This window comes from Geotrypetes seraphini, chromosome 6 (assembly GCF_902459505.1).
Source record: "Geotrypetes seraphini chromosome 6, aGeoSer1.1, whole genome shotgun sequence".
NCBI classification, from domain to species: domain Eukaryota; kingdom Metazoa; phylum Chordata; class Amphibia; order Gymnophiona; family Dermophiidae; genus Geotrypetes; species Geotrypetes seraphini.
This window is the reverse complement of record NC_047089.1, coordinates 234,551,105-234,571,909: the sequence shown is the minus strand read 5'-3', so window position 1 is coordinate 234,571,909 and position 20,805 is coordinate 234,551,105. Positions and strand designations below refer to the sequence as shown.

Genomic DNA, 20,805 nt, shown 5'->3' with positions numbered 1-20,805 from the left:
TTTCTGAAGCGTCTAAAGGACTTTGCAGAATGCAGATTTTTTTTATGTTAACAGAAAATCACATCATCACTCTTGCTGACAGTTGTCTATTATGCCATCATGTTGAAGTAAACAAATGTAACAGCATGAACAGGTAAATTCAACAGTTTTATGGATTTTCCTTGTCAAAATGAATAAAAATAAATATTATAGACAGGATACTAGAACTACAGAAAACCAGAGCAAATAAAGAAACTAGTATTGTTAGACTGAATTGATCTAAATTTTGGATAACTGATGTAAGCTTAAAAATGAAGTTTGCTTCCTCTATCGTACTATACTTAGGTTTGAATCTCTATTATATGAGTGGAAGGATTAAATACAGTAGGATGCCGATTATCTGGACTAACCTCAGCAGAGAGCAGTCCGAATAATAGAAAATCCGGATGAATGGACATTATTTTTTTGTTTTTAATAATGAGAAACAATATCATCAACACCCCTCCCCCCCCCCCCAAGGAAAGGCAGCATTCCCTCTCCTTCCCGAAAACAGACACCAGCCCAGCCCCCCACCCCCAGATTCAGAGGAAGGACCCCAGGCCTTCCCCATTTCCCTGGTGGTCCAGCAGCATCTTGCAGCAGGAGCAATTCTCACTTGCTCCTACCCATGCTCTTTCAGAGATGAAAATGGCTGCCAAGACTTCCAGCGGCAGTCGCAAAAGTCTCGGCAGCCATTTTTATCACTTAAGAAACATGGGCAGGAGAAATGGGAATTGCTCCTGCCCCAACATGCTGCTAGACCACCAGGGAATCAAGGTAGGCCTGGGGTCATTCCTCTGGGTCCGGGAGGGTGGTGGAGGTGTCTGTTCAGGGAAGGAGGGGGGAACACTGTCTTTTCTTGTAGAACGGCGTGCTGATGGTAGAGGAAGTCTCCCAGCTCAGGGAAAGGAGGTGGGGGGGGGGGGCTGATGGCAGTGGCAGTAGCAGAGAAGAAACATTAATGGGAGGGAGGGTGATAGGAATGGGACTTCAGAGAGAACTCGAATATAAACAGACCCCCAATGCAATCCAAATAATTGAACATCCGGATAGTCAACGTCCTAAAGTATTACCAGAACCCATGAAGAAAACTTTATATGTAATGAATTTATCATTTATTGAAATAAAGCAATAAATCTTACTTTTTAATCCAAACAGGATCTCAGTACAAAAAACAAAAAGTTCCAGAACATTTCTGAGATAGAAGTGAAAGCAACACAATTTGGAAGGTTCAAAAAGACAGTGATGCTATTATTGATCAATTAGCAGCAGAATAAAAGGCAGGCACTAGAATATAAAGTACTTTGCTTCAGGTATAAAAGGAAACAGATAAGTAAAGAAATATGAATTTACATCCTAGGATCTCTTTGAATAGTTTTAAATATGCCACATAAAATTCAAATTCCCTTATGATATCGCTGGGGTAATACTAGTTAGAACCTTATGATATCGCTGGGGTAATACTAGTTATACTAGTACTCTGCCACGGTCCCGCCCCTTCTCTGATGTCAGAGAACACCAGCTCTGGCAGGACCGCGGTAGAGAGAAAAGCTTGCAAAGATCGCCAGCAATCTTATTGCAGGCTGCTGAAGTTAGGGAGATTGATTCTGGAGGCCAGGGGGAAGATGGAGAGCACAGCAGCGGGTAAGCCACTTCCCTACTAACCCTCCCCACTCGTCCTCTAAAGCAGGAGCGTCAGGCCAGCAAAAGGCAGCGCTGCCACTCCTGTTTTAGAGGGCGAGTGGGGAGGGTCAGCCAATGAATCGGGAGGCCGATTTTTTGGCAGGGTAAATCAATTCGAATCGATTCACCCGAAATGAATCGGTGAATCGATTTGAATCGTGAATCGGGCAGCACTAGTTAGAATGGAGAAAAAAGAAAGAAAGAGACCCTGGCAAGCAAGTTATCAGAAGACAACCAGAGCCTGGGACCAGCAAGATTTGAATGACCAGACAACAAAAGGTAGAAAAACTAATTTTTTTTTCCCCTTTTGTGATTACAATATGTCAGATTTGAAACGTGTATCCTGCCAGAGCTGGTGTTAGACCACAAAAGTGAGCTAGGATTTAAGAGAGAGAGGAAAAGTCTTTTTTGTTTGTTTATTTTGTTTACACCACAGCACCAGTGTGCTTAGGAGAAGGCAAAGGGAGTGAAGAGGCTCTAAAATAAACTAACCAGGATGTTTGAAAAAAAAAAAAAAGAAACCAAAACAAAACAAAACACTCAATTGGGCAGGAAAATTGAATCGAAAAACCAATTCAGTAGGCTGAATCGAATCAAAATTTTTTTTCCTGAATCGGGCAGCACTACTTACAACTACTAGTTTAGGGCAAGTTGTCATAGCAACATAAAAGCACTAGGTGGAGCTACAATACATGATGGGATTGCAATCTTCCAACAACAGGCGAAACAACAAAATACCATCAAAATCATTAAAGTCATGCTCTATAAATCAGACCTTTAAATTGCCTATGTGTGGTTATTCTGACCTTAAGCTTATATCAGTCATGTCTTTTCCTTTTTTATTCAACACTGAGTTTGAACAGACGGAATCTAATCCAAAATTTAGGAAGAGTTCCTTCTGTAGTGATATGACACCACAATCTAATGATATCAGTTGATCGACTAGCTAAAAAAAAAACATTTTCTGAGCCTATATATGAGGGCGAATCAAAAATTAGAGGCAACTGTTAAATTACATGATAACCAAAAATGACCTAGCGAAATGCAACATATGAATTTGTATATTGCCTGTTGGATAGTTCGTCTACACATAGTGCAGTGCTCGACCTTTAGTTGTGTGACAAGCCATGAGGACAGAAACATGGATGCTCCATTGCAAGATTACACCATCGAAGAATGTCGTGCAGTAGTGCACTTTCTTTGGGTAGAGTGAGTGAAACCTGTGGAAATTCACCGTCGGTTATTGACTCAGTATGGATATAGCACCCTGAACCAACAAAAGGTTTATGAGTGGGTAAAAAGGTTTAAAGCAGGAAGCAGGTGCAACCGATGAAGGTCGTTCTGGTCATACATCAAAAACATAGAAACATAGAAAAAAGCAGCAGAAAAGGGCTATAGCCCACCAAGTCTGCCCATTCCAAGTATCCCCTCCCCTGAATTTACTCCCTTAAAGATCCCACATGAGTATCCCATTTTCTCTTAAAATCAGTCACGCTGCTGGCCTTTATCACCTGGAGTGGGAGTCTGTTCCAATGATCCACTACTCTTTCGGTGAAGAAGTACTTCCTGGAGTCGCCATGAAACTTCCCTCCCCTGATTTTCAGCGGATGCCCTCTGGTGGTCGAGGGTCCCATGAGCCAGAAGATATCATCACGGGACTCGATGTGTCCCGTGATGTACTTATATGTTTCAATCATATCTCCCCATTCTCTTCTTTCCTCAAGTGAGTACAGCCGCAATTTTTTTAATCTTTCTTCATACGTGAGATCCTTGAGCACCAAGACCATCCTGGTGGCCGTTCGCTGAACCGACTCGATCCTCAGCACGTCCTTTCGGTAGTGTGGTCTCCAAAACTGAACACAGTACTCCAAGTGAGGCCTCACCATGGCTCTGTACAACGGCATCATAACTTCAGGTCTCCTGTTGACGAAACCTCTGCGGATACACCCCATCATTTGTCTTGCCCTGGAGGAAGCCTTCTCCACTTGATTGGCAACCTTCATGTCCTCACTAATGATCACTCCTAGGTCGCATTCCGCCGTGGTCCTAACCAAGGTCTCACCATTTAGTACATAAGTTCTACGCGGGTTTCTCTTACCCAGATGCATTATCTTGCATTTTTTAGCATTGAAGCCTAGCTGCCAAGTAGTTGACCATTGTTCCAGCAACAGTAGGTCGTGTGTCAAATTATCAGGTAATAAGCTTTTGCCTACTATGTTGCAAAGTTTGGCGTCGTCGGCGAACAGTGATACCCTTCCTCTAAGTCCTTGCGTCATATCTCTTATGAATAAGTTAAATAGAATTGGACCCAGGACCGAGCCCTGCGGCACTCCACTGATCACGTCCGATGCTTCGGATGGGGTACCGTTCACCACCACCTTCTGAAGTCTACCGCTCAGCCAATCCCCAACCCATGTAGTTAGAGTGTCTCCTAATCCTATCGATTTCAGCTTGTTCAGTAATCTTCGATGAGGGACGCTATCAAATGCTTTACTGAAGTCCAAATATACCACGTCCAGTGACTCTCCGGCGTCCAGTTGTCTAGTAACCCAGTCAAAAAAGCTAATCAGATTAGATTGGCAGGATCTGCCCTGGGTGAACCCGTGTTGGTGTGGATCACGCAGTTTTTCTTCGTCTAGGATTGTGTCAAGATTCTGTTTGATCAGTGTTTCCATGAGTTTACACACTATAGACGTGAGACTCACTGGTCTGTAGTTTGCTGTCTCTGTCCTGCAGCCCTTTTTGTGGAGTGGGATTACGTTGGCGGTTTTCCAGTCCAAGGGGACCCTTCCTGTTCTTAGGGAAAGATTGAAAAGAACAGATAATGGTTCTGCCAGGACTTCCCTTAACTCCCTGAGCATTCTGGGGTGTAGGTTATCCGGTCCCATGGCTTTGTTTACCTTGAGTCTTGATAGTTCGTCATAGACGCTACTGGGCGTAAATTCAAAATCTTGAAACGGGTCTTTCTGGTTATCTCCCGTCTGCAGCTGTGGACCAGCTCCCGGCGCTTCGCGGGTGAACACTGAACAGAAGTATTTGTTTAGTAGTTCTGCCTTCTCAGAATCTGATTCCGCAAAGTTACCGTCCGATTGCTTCAGGCGTACTATCCCATCTTTGTTTCTTTTCCTGTCACTAATATAGCTGAAGAAAGATTTATCCCCTTTCTTAATTTTCCGTGCTTGCTCTTCCTCCATTCGGAGTTTGGCTTCTCTGACTGCTGTTTTGACAGCTTTAGATCTGTCTAGATAGTCCTTTTTCGCCCCATCTCTGCCTAAATGTTTGTAGGTGATAAATGCGTCTTTTTTCTGTTTAACTAGGTCTGAAATTTCTTTACTGAACCATTGGGGTCTTTTGTTTCTCCTGCGTTTACTTACTGTCTTTATGTATCGGTCTGTTGCTTCGTGTAGGATGGACTTCAGAGACGACCACATATCCTCCACATTGTCAGATATTGCTTGTTTATGTAGCTCCTGATGGACAAAATCTCCCATGCGGTTGAAGTCTGTGCCTCTAAAGTTGAGAACCCTTGTTGCTGTGTTTGTCTTAGGGAAACCTTTCTTGAGGTTGAGCCATACCATATTATGGTCGCTGGAGGCCAGTGTGTCTCCTACTGAGATTTCCGTGACGCTATCTCCGTTGGTGAGAACTAGGTCTAGTAACGCCTGGTCCCTGGTGGGCTCCAATACCAATTGCTTGAGACGTGCACCCTTTATGGAGGTTAATATTCTTTTGCTGCTACCCGTAGTCGCGGAGAGTGTGTTCCAATCTGCATCTGGCATGTTAAAGTCTCCTAGCATTACTGTGTCCCCGCGCAGTGTGATGTTCTCTATGTCCTCGATTAATTCCATGTCTTTGTCCTCCTGTTGCCTAGGAGGTCTATATATCACCCCAAGGTATAGGCATTTACCCTCTCGGTCGCAACGAAGTAGGTTGTACCCTGGTATAACCATATCCCACCCATGCGATTCCGTGAACCAGGCTTCGGATATCGCTATCACGTCAAGATCGGAGTTTGTTATCTCAGTCTCTAATGCTAGAATTTTATTGCCCAAGCTGTGTGCATTAACATACATAGCCCTCCATATCTGTGAAGAGATTCCTTTACGAATCGCACACAGAAAACCTCATTGACAGGGCAAAATAGTCTAACTCTTCGCTCTCTCCCCCTTAACCACATGGTAAGAGAGAAGGTCCACCGGAGTTGATTCAATAGCCTCCTGAAGAGGGGACACCACCAGGAGTGTCCAGCTCCAGGTTCGGTGAATGGCGGATCGACAGCTGAGGAGGAAGAGTTTGAAAGTTGGAGCTTAGCATGGTATCAAGGCCCTGAGTGATCGACGCACTTCCACTCCCTGCGGGCGTCTCTTGCGGGCGGCTCAGAACTCCTTTTTTTTAATGTACTTGTTGGAAACTATATAAAACATATAGTATGTTCCATAGAACCTTTTATTTGCAGTGCTACTTCCATTAATAGCATTCTTAAATAAAGAAATCTGCACAGAACAGTGCTGGAAAATAAATATTGTACAGTATTGCACAGCAACAGTAAGCAATTAGTGTACTCATCAACCAATGATGATTACTGTACCATGGTTTTTGTCAACATATTTATATATTTAAAACAAATTATTTATTTGCAGTTGATACCATATGAAATCATTGTTTAAAAAAAAAAACAGCTTTACACAACAGTAATCAATAACAGATTAGCAAACATTCTATACTGTATCATGGTTTTGTCACCAAATTTTTATGTGTTTCTTACTGTTGGCTGCAAGTTTAATGTTAATGAATCAACAATCCAATCTATCTGACAAAAAAGACAGAATCTTTACGGCCTATCAACTGAATGGAACTCAGTGATTCCTCAGGCCCTGTCAGCTTTTGAATCAATAGTCTAGAGCAGTTCCATCAAAATCCTATCAGACGGTATGACAGCAGTGGCATACATAAACAAGCAAGGGGAGCTGGATGGCATTCTTTGAAGCACTTGCCCACTATTTCAGTGTGTGTAGGGGGGGGAGAACATACCATTCATTTCAACAGTTCACACAGCAGGAATGTTGAATATCCAAGCAGATTACCTGAGCAGGGAATGCACTGGACACAGGAGAGTGGAAACTATCCAATGAAACTGTCTTAATAGCAAAGAGAGGAGTCAATGCAAAAGTTTAGTGCTTCTTCAGCAGAAGAGTTTGGTTCAGAAGATGGTGGAAGATATGATCAAGGACGGCATTTGTGAGCACATCGAGAGGAATGGCCTACTGAGAACAAGCCAGCACGGATTCTGCAAGGGAAGGTCGTGCCTAACGAACCTTCAGTACTTTTTTGAGGGAATAAGCAGTCGGGTGGACAATGGGGAACCCATAGACATCATTTACCTTGATTTTCAAAAGGCTTTCGACAAGATGCCACATGAAAGGCTGCTTAGGAAGCTGTGGAACCACGGGGTGGGAGGGGATGTGCACAGATGGATCAAGCACTGGTTGTCGGGTAGACTGCAGAGGGTCGGAGTGAAGGGCCAATATTCTGACTGGCAGGGAGTCACAAGCGGTGTGCCACAGGGATCGGTGCTGGGGCCGTTACTCTTCAACATATTTATCAATGACCTGGAAAAGGAGGCAAAGTGCAAGGTTATAAAATTTGCAGACGATACCAAACTGTGCGGCAGAGTTAGGTCCAGGGAGGAGTGTGAGGACCTGCAAAGGGACCTGGACAAGCTGGAAGACTGGGCAAGCAAATGGCAAATGCGCTTTAACGTGGAAAAATGCAAGGTCATGCATATAGGGAAAAAGAACCCGTTGTTCAACTACAAATTGGGGAGGGGGGCATTGTTGGGAGACAGCAGACTTGAGAGAGACTTGGGTGTGCTGGTGGATGCATCACTGAAGCCATCTGCACAGTGCGCAGCGGCCTTGAAAAAAGCCAACAGGATGCTGGGCATCATAAAGAGGGGCATAACAACCAGGACGTGTGAAGTCATCATGCCATTGTATCCAAAGATGGTGCGTCCACATCTGGAATACTGCGTTCAGTATTGGTCGCCGCACCTCAAGAAGGACATGGCGGTACTTGAGAGAGTCCAAAGGAGAGCAACGAAACTGGTAAAAGGGCTGGAACACTGCCCATACGCCGAGAGGTTGGATAGGCTGGGGTTCTTCTCTCTGGAAAAAAGGAGGCTCAGGGGAGATATGATAGAGACCTTCAAGATCATGAGGGGCATAGAGAGGGTGGATAGGGACAGATTCTTCAGACTGAAGGGGACAACAAGTACGAGGGGGCATTCGGAGAAACTGAAGTGAGATAGGTTCAAAACAAATGCAAGGAAGTTTTTTTTCACCCAAAGGGTCGTGGACACTTGGAATGCGCTACCGGAGAAAGTGATCAGGCAGAGTATGGTACAGGGATTCAAACAGGGATTGGACAGATTCCTGAGGGATAAAGGGATCGTGGGATACTGAGGGAGGAGCTGGGATGTAACACAAGTATAGAAAGCTAACCAGGTAATAAGTATAGAAACCCAACAGGTCGTGCATGTGCAAGACCGGAGGGTTAGGACTTCGATGGGAAGATAGGACTTCAATGAGAAACCAAGGTGGCAAGGGAGCCCCTTCTGGTGATTCAGACAGGTCGTGACCTGTTTGGGCCGCCGCAGGAGCGGACTGCCGGGCAGGATGGACCTATGGTCTGACCCGGCGGAGGCACTGCTTATGTTCTTATGTTAATGGTAATCTTGAACAGCATACATTATTTGCTAGAATTATTTAGGATGTGTGTAAACATGGTATTTATATACAATAGTGTAACAATGCAAATGCTAATACACGGTCAAACAAGACTAAGGGCTAGATTCACTAAGGGCACGGATCGGATCAGATCCATGAGGAATCCGATCCTTGTCTGGGGGGCTGATTCACGAATCGCCCATATGCAAATGAGGGTGATTGGAATCACGCCCCCAACCGTCTTCAGGGATCGCTGAATAGTGATTCAGACGCATGCGCAGACCATCTGTAGATGGGGCAAAGAGCAGGAGATCGGGCCGAGAGCAGATGGGGCAAAGAGCAGGAGATCAGGCCAAGAGCAGATCAGGGCAGAGAGCAGGAGATCACGGCAGAGAAGCAGGGTAGAGAGCAGGGTGGCAGAAGGCAGGGCAGTCAGAAAGGACATGAGCGACTGGTCCTCAGCAGTCGCTTATTTTTGGATCAGTCAGCCCAGTCGGTGTCCCTCATTCTTTTTAGTGAATCCCGGAGGATTGGAAGATAGCTAATGTTACGCCCATCTTTAAAAAAGGATCGAGAGGTGACCCGGTGAACTACAGACTGGTAAGTCTGACTTTGGCTCCGAGGAAAATGTCGGAAGTGCTGATAAGACAGCATCGATGAGCATCTAGAAAGGAATAAACTGATGAAAACAAGCCAACATGGCTTCTGCAAGGGAAGATCGTGCCTAACGAACTCATTGCACTTCTTCGAAGGAATTAACAAACGAATACACAAAGGGGACCCCATAGACATCGTATACTTGGATTTCCAAAAAGCCTTTGACAAGGTACCCCATCCATGAACGCCTACTACGGAAACTGAAGAACCATGGGGTGGAAGGAGACGTACATAGATGGATCAAAAATTGGTTGGCGGGTAGGAAGCAAAGGGTAGGAGTAAAGGGCCACTACTCTGACTGGAGGAGGGTCACGAGTGGTGTTCCGCAGGGGTCGGTACTCGGACCGCTGCTGTTCAATGTATTTATAAATGATCTAGAAACAGGGACGAAGTGCGAAGTAATAAAATTTGCAGACGACACCAAGCTATTTAGTGGAGTTGGGACTAAAGAGAATTGTGAGGATTTACAAAGGGACCTAAACAAACTAGAAAAGTAGGCGATGCGATGGCAGATGAAGTTTAATGTAGAGAAATGTAAAGTCTTGCATGTAGGAAACAGAAACCTGAAGTACAGCTATACGATGGGAGGGCTGGTAATGGGTGAAAGTACCCTAGAAAAGGACTTGGGGGTAATAGTGAACAAGACAATGAAGCCGTTGGCACAGTGCGCAACGGCCTCTAAGAAGGCGAATAGAATGCTAGGTATTATCAAGAAAGGTATTACAACCAGAACGAAAGAAGTTATCCTGCCGTTGTATCGGGCAATGGTGTGCCCGCCTCTGGAGTACTGCGTCCAGTATTGGTCGCCGTATCTTAAGAAGGATATGGCGATACTCGAGAGGGTCCAGAAAAGAGCGACACGATTGATGAAAGGTATGGAAAACCTTTCATATGCTGAAAGATTAGAGAAACTGGGGCTCTTTTCCCTGGAAAAACGGAGACTTAGAGGGGACATGATAGAGACTTACAAGATTTTTATTTATTTTATTTATTTATTTAGATTTTTATCCCGTCCTCCCAGTAGCTCAGAACGGTCTACAAGTGAACATACACAATGGAGAGTAATTAGACATATAAGAAGTACAATAGGTTTAAGTGTTTGGACATATGAGATTTACATACATAATTTAAATACAGGGAGTATACAGCAAATTAAGATGATGAAGGGCATAGAGAAAGTGGAGAGGGACAGATTCTTCAAACTTTCGAAAACTACAAGAACGAGAGGGCATTCAGAAAAATTAAGAGGGGACAGATTCAGAACCAATACTAGGAAGTTCTTCACCCAAAGGGTGGTGGACACCTGGAATGCGTTTCCAGAGTGTGTAATAGGACAGAGTACGGTATTGGGGTTCAAGAAGGGATTAGATGATTTCCTGAAGGAAAAGGGGATAGAAGGGTATAGATAGAGGATTACTACACAGGTTCTGGACCTGATGGGCCGCCACGTGAGCGGAGTGCTGGGCATGTTGGACCTCTGGTCTGACCCAGCAGAGGCACTGCTTATGTTCCTGCCTACATTTGAATGCTGTTCCCCCTCATTTGCATGCACGGATCAAAGGATGATCAAGGCAGAGGTTAGTGAATCAGGTTGGAGGGGTCTGAGGGAAATCGGGTCGTAAAGGGGTCGCTAAGTGGTCGGAACTTGATCGGTGGGCTTAGTGAATCTAGTCCTAAATGTAAAAGGTATGTAAAGGTGCCTAAATGCACCACAACAAAATGAAAAGTGAGTGCAGTATTGAAAACCATCACAGGAACACTCTCTCTGTATTGCAACACCTTTGCAGAAGCGCAAGTATTATAACACCTTACAGAAGCTCATGTAAACTGCTCTGAATTGACTCATCCAGTCATTATTAGCGGTATAGAAGCTTTCAATAAACGTAAACATTCTCTGGATTTATCGCTCTTTTGTTTGTGTGCATTTTTCTATCATTATTTTGTAGTTCTTTTCTTGTTTCTGTAATTGTTTTATAATTGTACACCGCTGTGAATTTGTGCAAAAACAGGTGGTATAGCAAATTTTAATAAACTGTAAACTAAGTGTAATTAGTATCTATCATTCCCTTGTAGAAGGTAAGCCCAACCTTCAGTTGTTAGATTCATGAGAGGTTTACTATTGACAAGCTCACCAGTCAAAACTCTGATTTTCATGGGACTTCAATGCCACCCTCACTCAGCTGAAGCTCCTTTTTGAACCATTTGATTCCTGTCATCTGAAGTACGTGACCTGGAAGGTTTTAATTTTCGTGGCAGTTACTCCAACTCACAAAGTCAGTGAGCATCAGGCCCTAGTAACTGATCCTTCATACAAGAGGTTTAATCATAACAGAGTACCGTATTTCCCCATGTATAGGCCACAGGAAATGTCAATTTAAGTTTTAAAACTCTTAGATAAGCCGCCCCATGTTACTAGCCGTGGCTTATCTAAGAGTTGTGAAACTCAAATTGGCCTATACATAGGCATGGCCTATATATCATACCCCCCCCCCCTCTTTAAATACCTCCCTCGCCGGTAATCCTTGACAGCCATGCCTGCCTCCTCCAAACACACTGTGCAGGGCAGGAGTGATGTTTGCGATCTCAAGCCTCGCCCCACACCCTTCCTGATTGGCTGCCGTCAGTTCTTGGAGGAGGCAGGTGCGGCTGTTCAAGAGGATTACCGGCGAGGGAGGTATTTAAGGGGGGGGGATGATGTATCGCTCCATGTATAGTCCGCCCCATTTAAGCAAGCCATGCCCACTAGGGCGGCTTGCAAAATCCATGTATAGTTATCCTGACATACCCTAAGTTCCTTCCCAGTCAGTTGTTGTTCTAAAGTTTTTCCTCAAACCTCATGCCCATCCTTGAGAAAGCACACTACACCTTGGACTGCACGTGAGCCCGAGCCTTCTATCTGAACTGGACAAAAGCCCATTGATAGCCCACCCAGCCTTTTGTTTCTTTGACCTAAACAGAATTGAGCAGAAATTAGTAAATGAACTTTATCCAGTTGGCTAGCGCAGTGTTTCTCAACACACAGTAGGACTACCCTTTGATATTCACCATTTTCAAGATTATCCTGCTGAATTCAGAAGTTTTGTCGTGACACCCTTGACGTAGCCAAGGAGCGAAACAGGGATTATCCTTGTCAGGTATATAGTGGACATCTGAGTCATCGTGTGACAGCCCTGAAGTAGCACTGGAGCTCAACGCTTGTCTACAGAAGCACTGGAGGATCGCGCTTTAACTGGAACAGATAAATCCTGGGTTTAATTACTGACTTGGTAGTAGTAAAGTTTTCCTGTGCCTTTTCAGTGTTTTTCCTGGTGCAAGGTGCCTGTGTATGTCATCTGAAAAGTTTTCCTCTTTCTTTTGGAGTTGAAGCAATAGCAACGGTGGCATATTGAGCCCTGTGCTTTTCTGAGAATATACTATCAAAGTATGAGTGGAGGTTTTTTTTTCCTAAAACCCATAAAGTTGAACTGAGTTTTTCTCCACTCCTACCTACATTCATGTTGTTTGGTTCTCTTTCTTCAGATGAAGTGGCATCTGCTAGGCGCACTGCCTGCATTTATATTTTTGGAGCAGGCTATTTTTTGATTTATTGTAATTGAAATCACCTATTATTGTTGCCCAGTTCTCCAGCTTTCCTAATCTCTAAAAACATTACTTCATCTGTTTGCTCATTTTGTTTCGGGGGACAGTAGTATAACCCTACCTTTATATTCCTTCCCTTCACACATGGAATTTCTATCTATATGGATTCCACACTGCTATCTATGCCATGCAGAATGTTTATTTTATTTGATTAATTTCCCTCTTTAATATATAGCGCAACCTCCACCCCGCTCCAATTTGATCTACTCTATCCTTGTGTTATAATTTGTACACAGGTAATTCAGTGTCCCATTGATTGTCCTCCTTCTACCAGGTCTTTGAGATGCCCATTATATCTACTTCATCATTCAGTGTTATATACTTTAACTCTCCTATTTTATTTTTTAGGCTTCTAGCATTTGTATTCAGACACTTCAAATTGTGTTTTTTCCTTGTAACTACAGGCTGCTGAGAAGACAGGGAAAATTTGAGTCTTTTACTTTGCCTTCCTCTTAAATCCTCCTGGCTTTTTTTCACCATTATTGAAATCTCTCTACTGGGACTCCCTAAATATCCCGAATCAATAGTATCCTTCAAGGATACCTCATACCAAACCATCCGCTCCTAAGCGACTGTCTGCTTTCCCCCGAATCTCAGTTTATAAGCTGTTCTATATCTTTTTTAAATGTTAGCACTAACAGCCTGGTTCTATCCGGTTAAGGTGGAGTCCATCCTTTCGGAACAAGCTCCCCCTTTCCCAGAAGGTAGCTCAGTTCCTAACAAATCTAAATCCTTCAACTCTGAACTATCTCTCAACCATACATTGAGACTTCAGAGCACTGCCTGCATCTTTCCCCTACGCGTGGAACTGGGAGCATTTCTGAAAATGCTACCCTGGAGGATCTGGATTTCATCTTTCTACCTAAGAGCCTAAATTTGGCTCTTATGAAGAACCTCCCTCCCACATTTTCCTATGTTATTGGTACCTATGTGTACCAAGACAGCTGGCTCCTCCCCAGCACTATCTAAAATCCTATCTTGTGTTACATATGCTCTAGGTCAGAGGTGCCCATACTTTTTTGACTCGCGAGCTATTTTTAAAATGACCAAGTCAAAATGATCTACCAACAATAAAATTTTTAAAAAACACAAAGCACACTGTACGCATAGAAAATGTTAATTATCATTCCTATTCCGGGGTTTTTTCAAAGAGGTCAAAGCAGATGACTCTATGCACTATCACCTCAGTAACAACCATACAAAAATAGACAAATACCCATCCCCCTCCCTTTTTACTAAACCACAATAGCAGTTTTTAGCGCAGGGAGCTGCGCTGAATGCCCAGTGCTGCTCTCGACGCTCATAGGCTCCCTGCGCTAAAAAACACTATTGCGGTTTAGTAAAAGGGGACCATATTGTAAAATATAGACAGCAGATATAAATTCAGACACATTTTGATCACTAAATTTAAAATAAAATCATTTTTCCTACTTTGTTGTCTGGTGATTTCATGAGTCTCTGGTTGCACTTTCTTCTTCTGACTGTGCATCCAATCTTTCTTCCCTTCTTTCAGCCTATATGCTTCCTCTCCTCCACCCTAATTCCCTCCCCCAACTTTTTCTTCCTCTCTCCCTGACCTTTCTTTCTTTCTCTCTTCATGCCCCCTTTCTTTTTTTCTGTTTCTCTTCTTTCCTTCTGTCGCCCTGCCTGTCCCCTTTCTTTCTTTCTCCATGCCCTTCCCCAAGCCACTGCCATCGGGGAACAGGACCCAAACTGCCACCAATGGATAACAGGCCCCAAAGCCGACGCCGATGCCACCCCAAGCTCTCCCTGCTTCGGGCCAATCAGCATTCCTCTCCCCGACGTCAATTCTGCCGTCGGAGAGGAAGTTCCGCCCAGCCAGGCAGCGATTGGCTGGCCCGAACTTTCTCTCCGATGGCAGAATTGACGTCGGGGAGAGGAAGACTGATCGGCCCGATAGATCGCCAAGGCAAAGTGAGTCCTGGATGATCGACTCACTTTGCCTTGGTGAGCTACCGGTCGATCGCGATCAACCTATTGGGCACCCCTGCTCTAGGTTATCCAGGTTATTTAGCCAACAAATAAATTGTGATTCGTCGATAGCAAATATTTATAGGAAACATTTGTTTCAAGTTTCACAACAGTAATTTATTTTGTAACCAAATTACAATGCTAAAAGGAGCTATCTAGCACCTTTGCATGTAGAAACCAATGTTCAAAACCAGAAAAATTACATATCTTTATTGGTATTGACTATTGCTATTGCAAATGAACACAGAAGAAAAGCATTCCTATTCTAATAAATCATTGTTTTGCAATATATACCAACAAAATTGAATTTGATATCATTAAGAAATAAAAATCAATTGAAAATGCTGTGAAAGGAAGTATCTACCTAGGAGAAAACTAACAGAATTATAAAATTCAGTAATAGCAAAAGGTACCCATTTAGAACAAATGTTTCATGACTAAATAATGCTATAATAAGATCATTGTCTAGTCTGCTATTAATTTTCTGCAAATTGTCCTATATTAGTTTATATATTTCAATTATTTGAAAATGAACAGGTGAAACAGAAAAATATTTTAGACTCAATATTTGCCACACTAAACAAGGTTACACAACTACAACACAGCTAAAAAATGCATTTCCTAAGCATCTTAACATTTTTGTGAACTACTCTTACTCAGCCACTTCCATGGCTATAAGCCATGCAAATTAAGGTGTCTATGCTTATCATCAACAGAAGCATATGAAAACATCACGTTGGACCATCAAAAGCATGATTATAGTATGAACTATTGAAGGTTAGCCTGACTAAGGAACGACAACACTTAAATACCCCAGAAAGTATGACAATATAAAAAATTCACATCAATGAACTTAAGAATAAGGCCACAAAATTAGAGTCAAGAAATACAAAGCTAAAAAAGAATTTTTTTAGTACCTAAATTTATACCACTGGCTTAAAACAGGAAGCCTCAAAGCCAAGCCACAAATTCCAATGGTCCTCCACAATGACCTAATGCTTACAAAATTCTTCTCTAACACAAAGTCTACCCCTTTTATACTAACAAATACTGATCCCCCAAGCTACTGCTTAACAAAATACTCTAGAGAATGGATCAACATTTTTTATGGTATGTTCACCACTGCTTTAAAGGGTGATGAGTTGTCTTCTCCAAAGTCATCACCAACCCTTACCTGCCTTTTGTGTTGTTTTTTAATGAATACAGTGACAAGACTGGCACACCTGTACTCTTAAGTTTTTTAAATGATTGTAGTGCAAACAATAATAAAGGAGTGGAATGCAGTACTATTGGAAGGGAGCAGGAAATAATGAAACAGTTGATTCCTGCTCTAAGTAACAAATGAAGAGAGGATGGCTAGAATATTTTGTGAGTGATTTTATAAACCATTTTCCACATCTAAAATATCTTTTATTATGTAGAAAAAGGCTCTTTGTAAAGCTGATTACATATGTATGAATGTCTACAGGTGTAGCTGGGATGCAATAGTAGACTTGCTATGCATACCTGTATTATATTTTTATAAAACTGGATGAGTAGACACACACACTTACACTTTTTTTGAGACAGGTGTAAATTTGTACACAAGCATTTGTGCATTGTTGGGGATAGTACTATGTGACCATTTTATAAAAGGTACGTCAGCACTTATGTTGGGATATTTTTGGTTTGTTTTATTTTCAAAGAAGATGGTGGCATACAGTAGGCATGTTTAGGAACTTCAATATAAGTACATGCAATCTTTTCTACTACAGTTTCTTTTGGTTTTTCTCCTCCCAATTCACAACCTAACAGCGTTAGTCCATGCCCTCACTGCTACAGACCTCGTGGTTTGACTTTCCACCAACAAATACATTTGTAAAATATAAACAAGACTAAAAAACAAGTTTTATGTGATACCCCTTTACTGAGCTAATTTAATATATCTGAATTAGATCATTTGTGTTTATGTCGTCTTATATTCTTGCACAGTTTTAACATTTCACCTTAACATCATGATCATAAAGTTAATGAAGCAGCAATTTGGCCTGGAAAATAATATTCTTCCTAGTTCTTCTTTGTGATATATTATATTGGGTCTCTGAAAGATTTTGGTTTTTATTTTAACTTCTGACTTATTTTATTAATGAAGCAGTACATACAGATCCTGCATCAATCGCCTTTCAAATAGGATACTTCGAGAATGTAACACTTCCAAGATTAAAATAACCAAACATTTAGAAACAAACACAAAGAAACATAATAGGGACTACCTTCATGAAATGCCAGACACAGACCTCCTGCTGTTTAAATTCCAATGTTCTTTTCCGAAAATCTTCCCACCCTTCTCCAAACATATTTTCCTAAATCAGTCTTTAACTTTACAAAATATTTCAACTTTGAAAACAAAATACACCATATTACCACAATCTAAACTAACATATAATTCATTTTTGTAACCATGCATTACCATCCATGTCATTCTGCAGGGGTAAAGGAAGCACAGTTTGCACAGGCAAGTCAGAAATCCATTAAGTTAGTCTAATAAAATGGTATCACCTAAAACTTGTTCAATGGCCTTTATTTCTATATATTCAAGTGGACTAATACAACCACCACACTATTTAAACTGTAGCACAGAAGGGATCTCTCTATACTAGAAACAATAATCCATACCTTCAAACCTGAGGCATGTCCAGTTGGAAAGCATAATGAGTACATGCTGGTAGATGTCTTGTTGATCTGCTTCTGAAAGGAAAGAACAATCTGAGTGCTTATCAGACACCCCATTATCATTCCTGTCTGCATAATAGGGATTCGAGATTGATCTCCTAAAACAGTACGTTTCATGAGGACGGAGATCTGAGAAAATAATGAAGAATGTCTCAAAAAGAAGACTGGAGAAAATAATGAAGAGGTTCAATATGTTGCAGGCTTATGCTTCAGTCAAAGTCTGAAGAAGTTTCTGTTTTTAAACTATGCTTACATCTTAATGCAGATCAACTACACCCATAGTCCATGATGACCTATAGTAATCTTCACATTTTCTTGCTCTTTTACTAACAAAATAGAGTTTACCTGTTCAAGATGACAGAACTTTAGATGGTAAAATATTTTCTTGCTATTAGGCCCACTATCTCTGGAAACCTCATTGTACAATACGGGAAAAGAGGCAGAAATTTCTTAGTTTTTCTTTGAAAGGGTACACGCTCAAAAAAATGCCTTAACACAATAATAAAATTCTAGTTCAACCTAAGACCATCTGAATAAAAAGTATGGGCCAACAGAGAAACCATAACCTTGATGAAGTATGCCCTAATAATCCAAAGGCATGGAGTTGCATCCTTTTTCTATAAGTACATTATTTCAGGAAAAGGACATCTTCCACAAGGTTCTTCTGGAGAAGTCAGAAATGACCTCAGTTTTGGTGGTCATAGAGTACATTACAGAGATGACACACCAACAGCAGGAAGCATAACTTAATTAAAAATCTCTGGTGTGCTAGTAACGTAACACAAATGTAAAGTTCCTACACTCACTCAGACAGTTCTCATAGCTAAATATTTCTCTCTATATATAATGGCATATAGGTAATTAAAAAAAATATCTCAACTGATAAGAGGAAAAAGAAAAAAAAACAACTAACATAACAGAAATCATAACACCAAAGGATGGATAACTATTACATCAAAGAGCATATATGAAACAAATATACCAATGAAAACATAAAAGTGACTTGAGAATAAAATCAAAATTAGTTAAGAAAAAAAGAAGCCAAACGTTTTGAGATTCTAATACCATAAAAAAACACAAAAAAACAACTAATAAAATTTTCAAAATACTGGGAAGGAAAAAGCCTGAGAAAATATATCCCAGCACCATAAGAAAATTAGTGTTCATATGGTTAAAAAATTTCCAAGGTAATAGTGCATACACTCAACTTCTAGCTTTTATACACTATTATATTGGAAGGGGTTTTTTTTCGCTTGCTTATGATAGAAAGCGAAGGAATGGAAGATTAGGTTTATACATTTGATAATCTTCTTTGTTAATCCCTGTAGGATTCCATATGCTAGGTATTCAATCCCAGCCCACAGTCTGGGAGTTGCAGAAAATCACAACTTTTCTGAGCACATGCTCCTCCCCTTTAGTCTGAGAGCTAGTAAACATATCCAGTTAAGTCCCAAAGTCAAGCAACATACCTGAACAAATCGGTGACAAGGGGGGTACAGGGGAGAATCCCCATCAACATAAGTAATTCATGAACTGGTTTGATCTGCAAAATATTAACAAGTGATAAACAGGAACAAAGTTAACTCAGAAAAACATTGAGAAATAAAGTAGAACTAACCTGCTGTGTGTAACCAGCACCCCAAGAAAGGCCTTCAGTAATATGCATACTCACAGAAACTCCCCCACGGGATCTAGCCACTGGCTGGAAAATCTTCAAGCCTGTAAGGAGAATAACTGAGGCAGAAAGGAGCAGGCTACTCCAAACAGAGAGGGTGGGTCTTATGGATCTGAGGGAATGGTACAGTTTAGGGGGTGAAGAACTTATGTACACGACGGAACAGTGGGACTTGGGTATGATTGTATGTGATGATCTTAAGGTGGCCAAACAGGTTGAAAAGGTGACGGCGAAAGCTAGAAGGATGCTAGGTTGCATAGGGAGAGGTATGGCCAATAGGAAAAAGGAGGTATTGATGCCTCTGTATAAGACTCTGGTGAGACCTCATTTAGAATATTGAGTACAATTCTGGAGACCGCACCTTCAAAAAGATATAAAAAGGATGGAGTCGGTCCAGAGGAAGGCTAATAAAATGGTGTGTGGTCTTTGTGATAAGGTGTATGGGGCCAGACTTAAAAATCTCAATCTGTATACTTTGGAGGAAAGGTGGGAGAGAGGAGATATGATAGAGACGTTTAAATACCTACATAATATAAATGTACATGAGTTGAGTCTCTTTCATTTGAAAGGAAACTCTGCAATGTGAGGGCATAGGATGAAGTTAAGAGGTGATAGGTTCCGGCGTAATCTGAGGAAATACCTTTGGGAGATGTGATAGACATTTAAATACCTACGTAATATAAATGTACATGAGTCGAGTCTCTGCAATGTGAGGGCATAGGATGAAGATAAGAGGAGATAGGCTCTGGCGAAATCTGATGAAATACTTTTTTACAGAAAGGTTGGTAGATGCATGGAACAGTCTCCCGGAAGAGATTGTGGAAACAGAGATTGTGTTTGAATTCAAGAGGGCCTGGGATAGGCACGTGGGATCTCTTAGAGAAAGAGATAATGGTTACTGCAGAAGGGCAGACTAGATGGGCCATTTGGCATTTATCTGCCGTCATGTTTCTATGTTTCTAAGATTATCGAAGGTATAAATCTAATCGTTTATTCTATTATGTCCCTTCCAGATTCCATACGTTAGGTGATGTACCAAAGCCACGGTAGCTAGGAAGGAACAGAAGAGCCTGCCCTCAAGCCTGAGGTCCTGAAAAATGGCATCAGAACGTGCCGCCACATCTACTCGGTAGAACCGGGTAAAAGTATGAAGAGAGGACTAAGTAGCCGCCCTGCAAATTTCATCAGGATGAATCACGCAAGATTCTGACCATGATGCAGCCACACTTCTCGTCAGAGTGTGCTTTAAGCAAAATTGGCAGCTGCATGCCACGAGCAATGTAAGTCGCAGAACCATTGAGTGATCGAGAACTTGGACACAGGCCTAACATGGCGAGGCACAGCAGTTAGAACAAAAAGGTGATCAGACAACCTGAACTCGTTAGTCCTCTCCAAATAATGGAGCAAGACCCTTCAGACATCCAATTTGCATAAGATCTAATCTTTGCACTCTGGAACTGTTGGAAACTCCTCGTTGACTTGAAAGACTGAGACCACTGTTAGAAAGAAGGAAGGTACAGTGTGGAGGAAAACACCCACATCTGTAAAACGGAGAAAGGGTTCCCTGCACGAAAGAGCCTGAAGCTGCAAAATTCGCCATGCCAAAACAATGATGACCAGAAAAAAAGTCTTCATCTTTAGGACCAGAAGAGAAGCATCTTTCAACAGTTCGAAAGGGGCCTCTCCAAGGCCCTGCAAAACAAT

The 20,805-nt window shown here is 41.9% G+C and overlaps 1 protein-coding gene across 15 annotated transcripts in view; it reads right to left on the bottom strand.

The window, feature by feature from the left end:
* The window catches only part of DYRK1A (dual specificity tyrosine phosphorylation regulated kinase 1A), a 684,276-nt gene that overhangs the window by 385,151 nt on the left and 278,320 nt on the right, over positions 1-20,805 (bottom strand). For 8 of the 15 annotated variants that reach the window (XM_033950290.1, XM_033950291.1, XM_033950296.1 and 5 more), the window contains one exon: positions 17,370-17,441. The exons of 5 other annotated variants lie outside the window; for them this stretch is intronic. In XM_033950290.1, coding sequence (XP_033806181.1) covers positions 17,370-17,441 — 72 coding nt within the window. Of the gene's footprint in view, positions 1-17,369; positions 17,442-18,895; positions 18,970-20,805 lie in introns of all 15 variants that reach the window. 2 more of the 15 variants (XM_033950295.1, XM_033950299.1) reach the window with 1 other exon arrangement.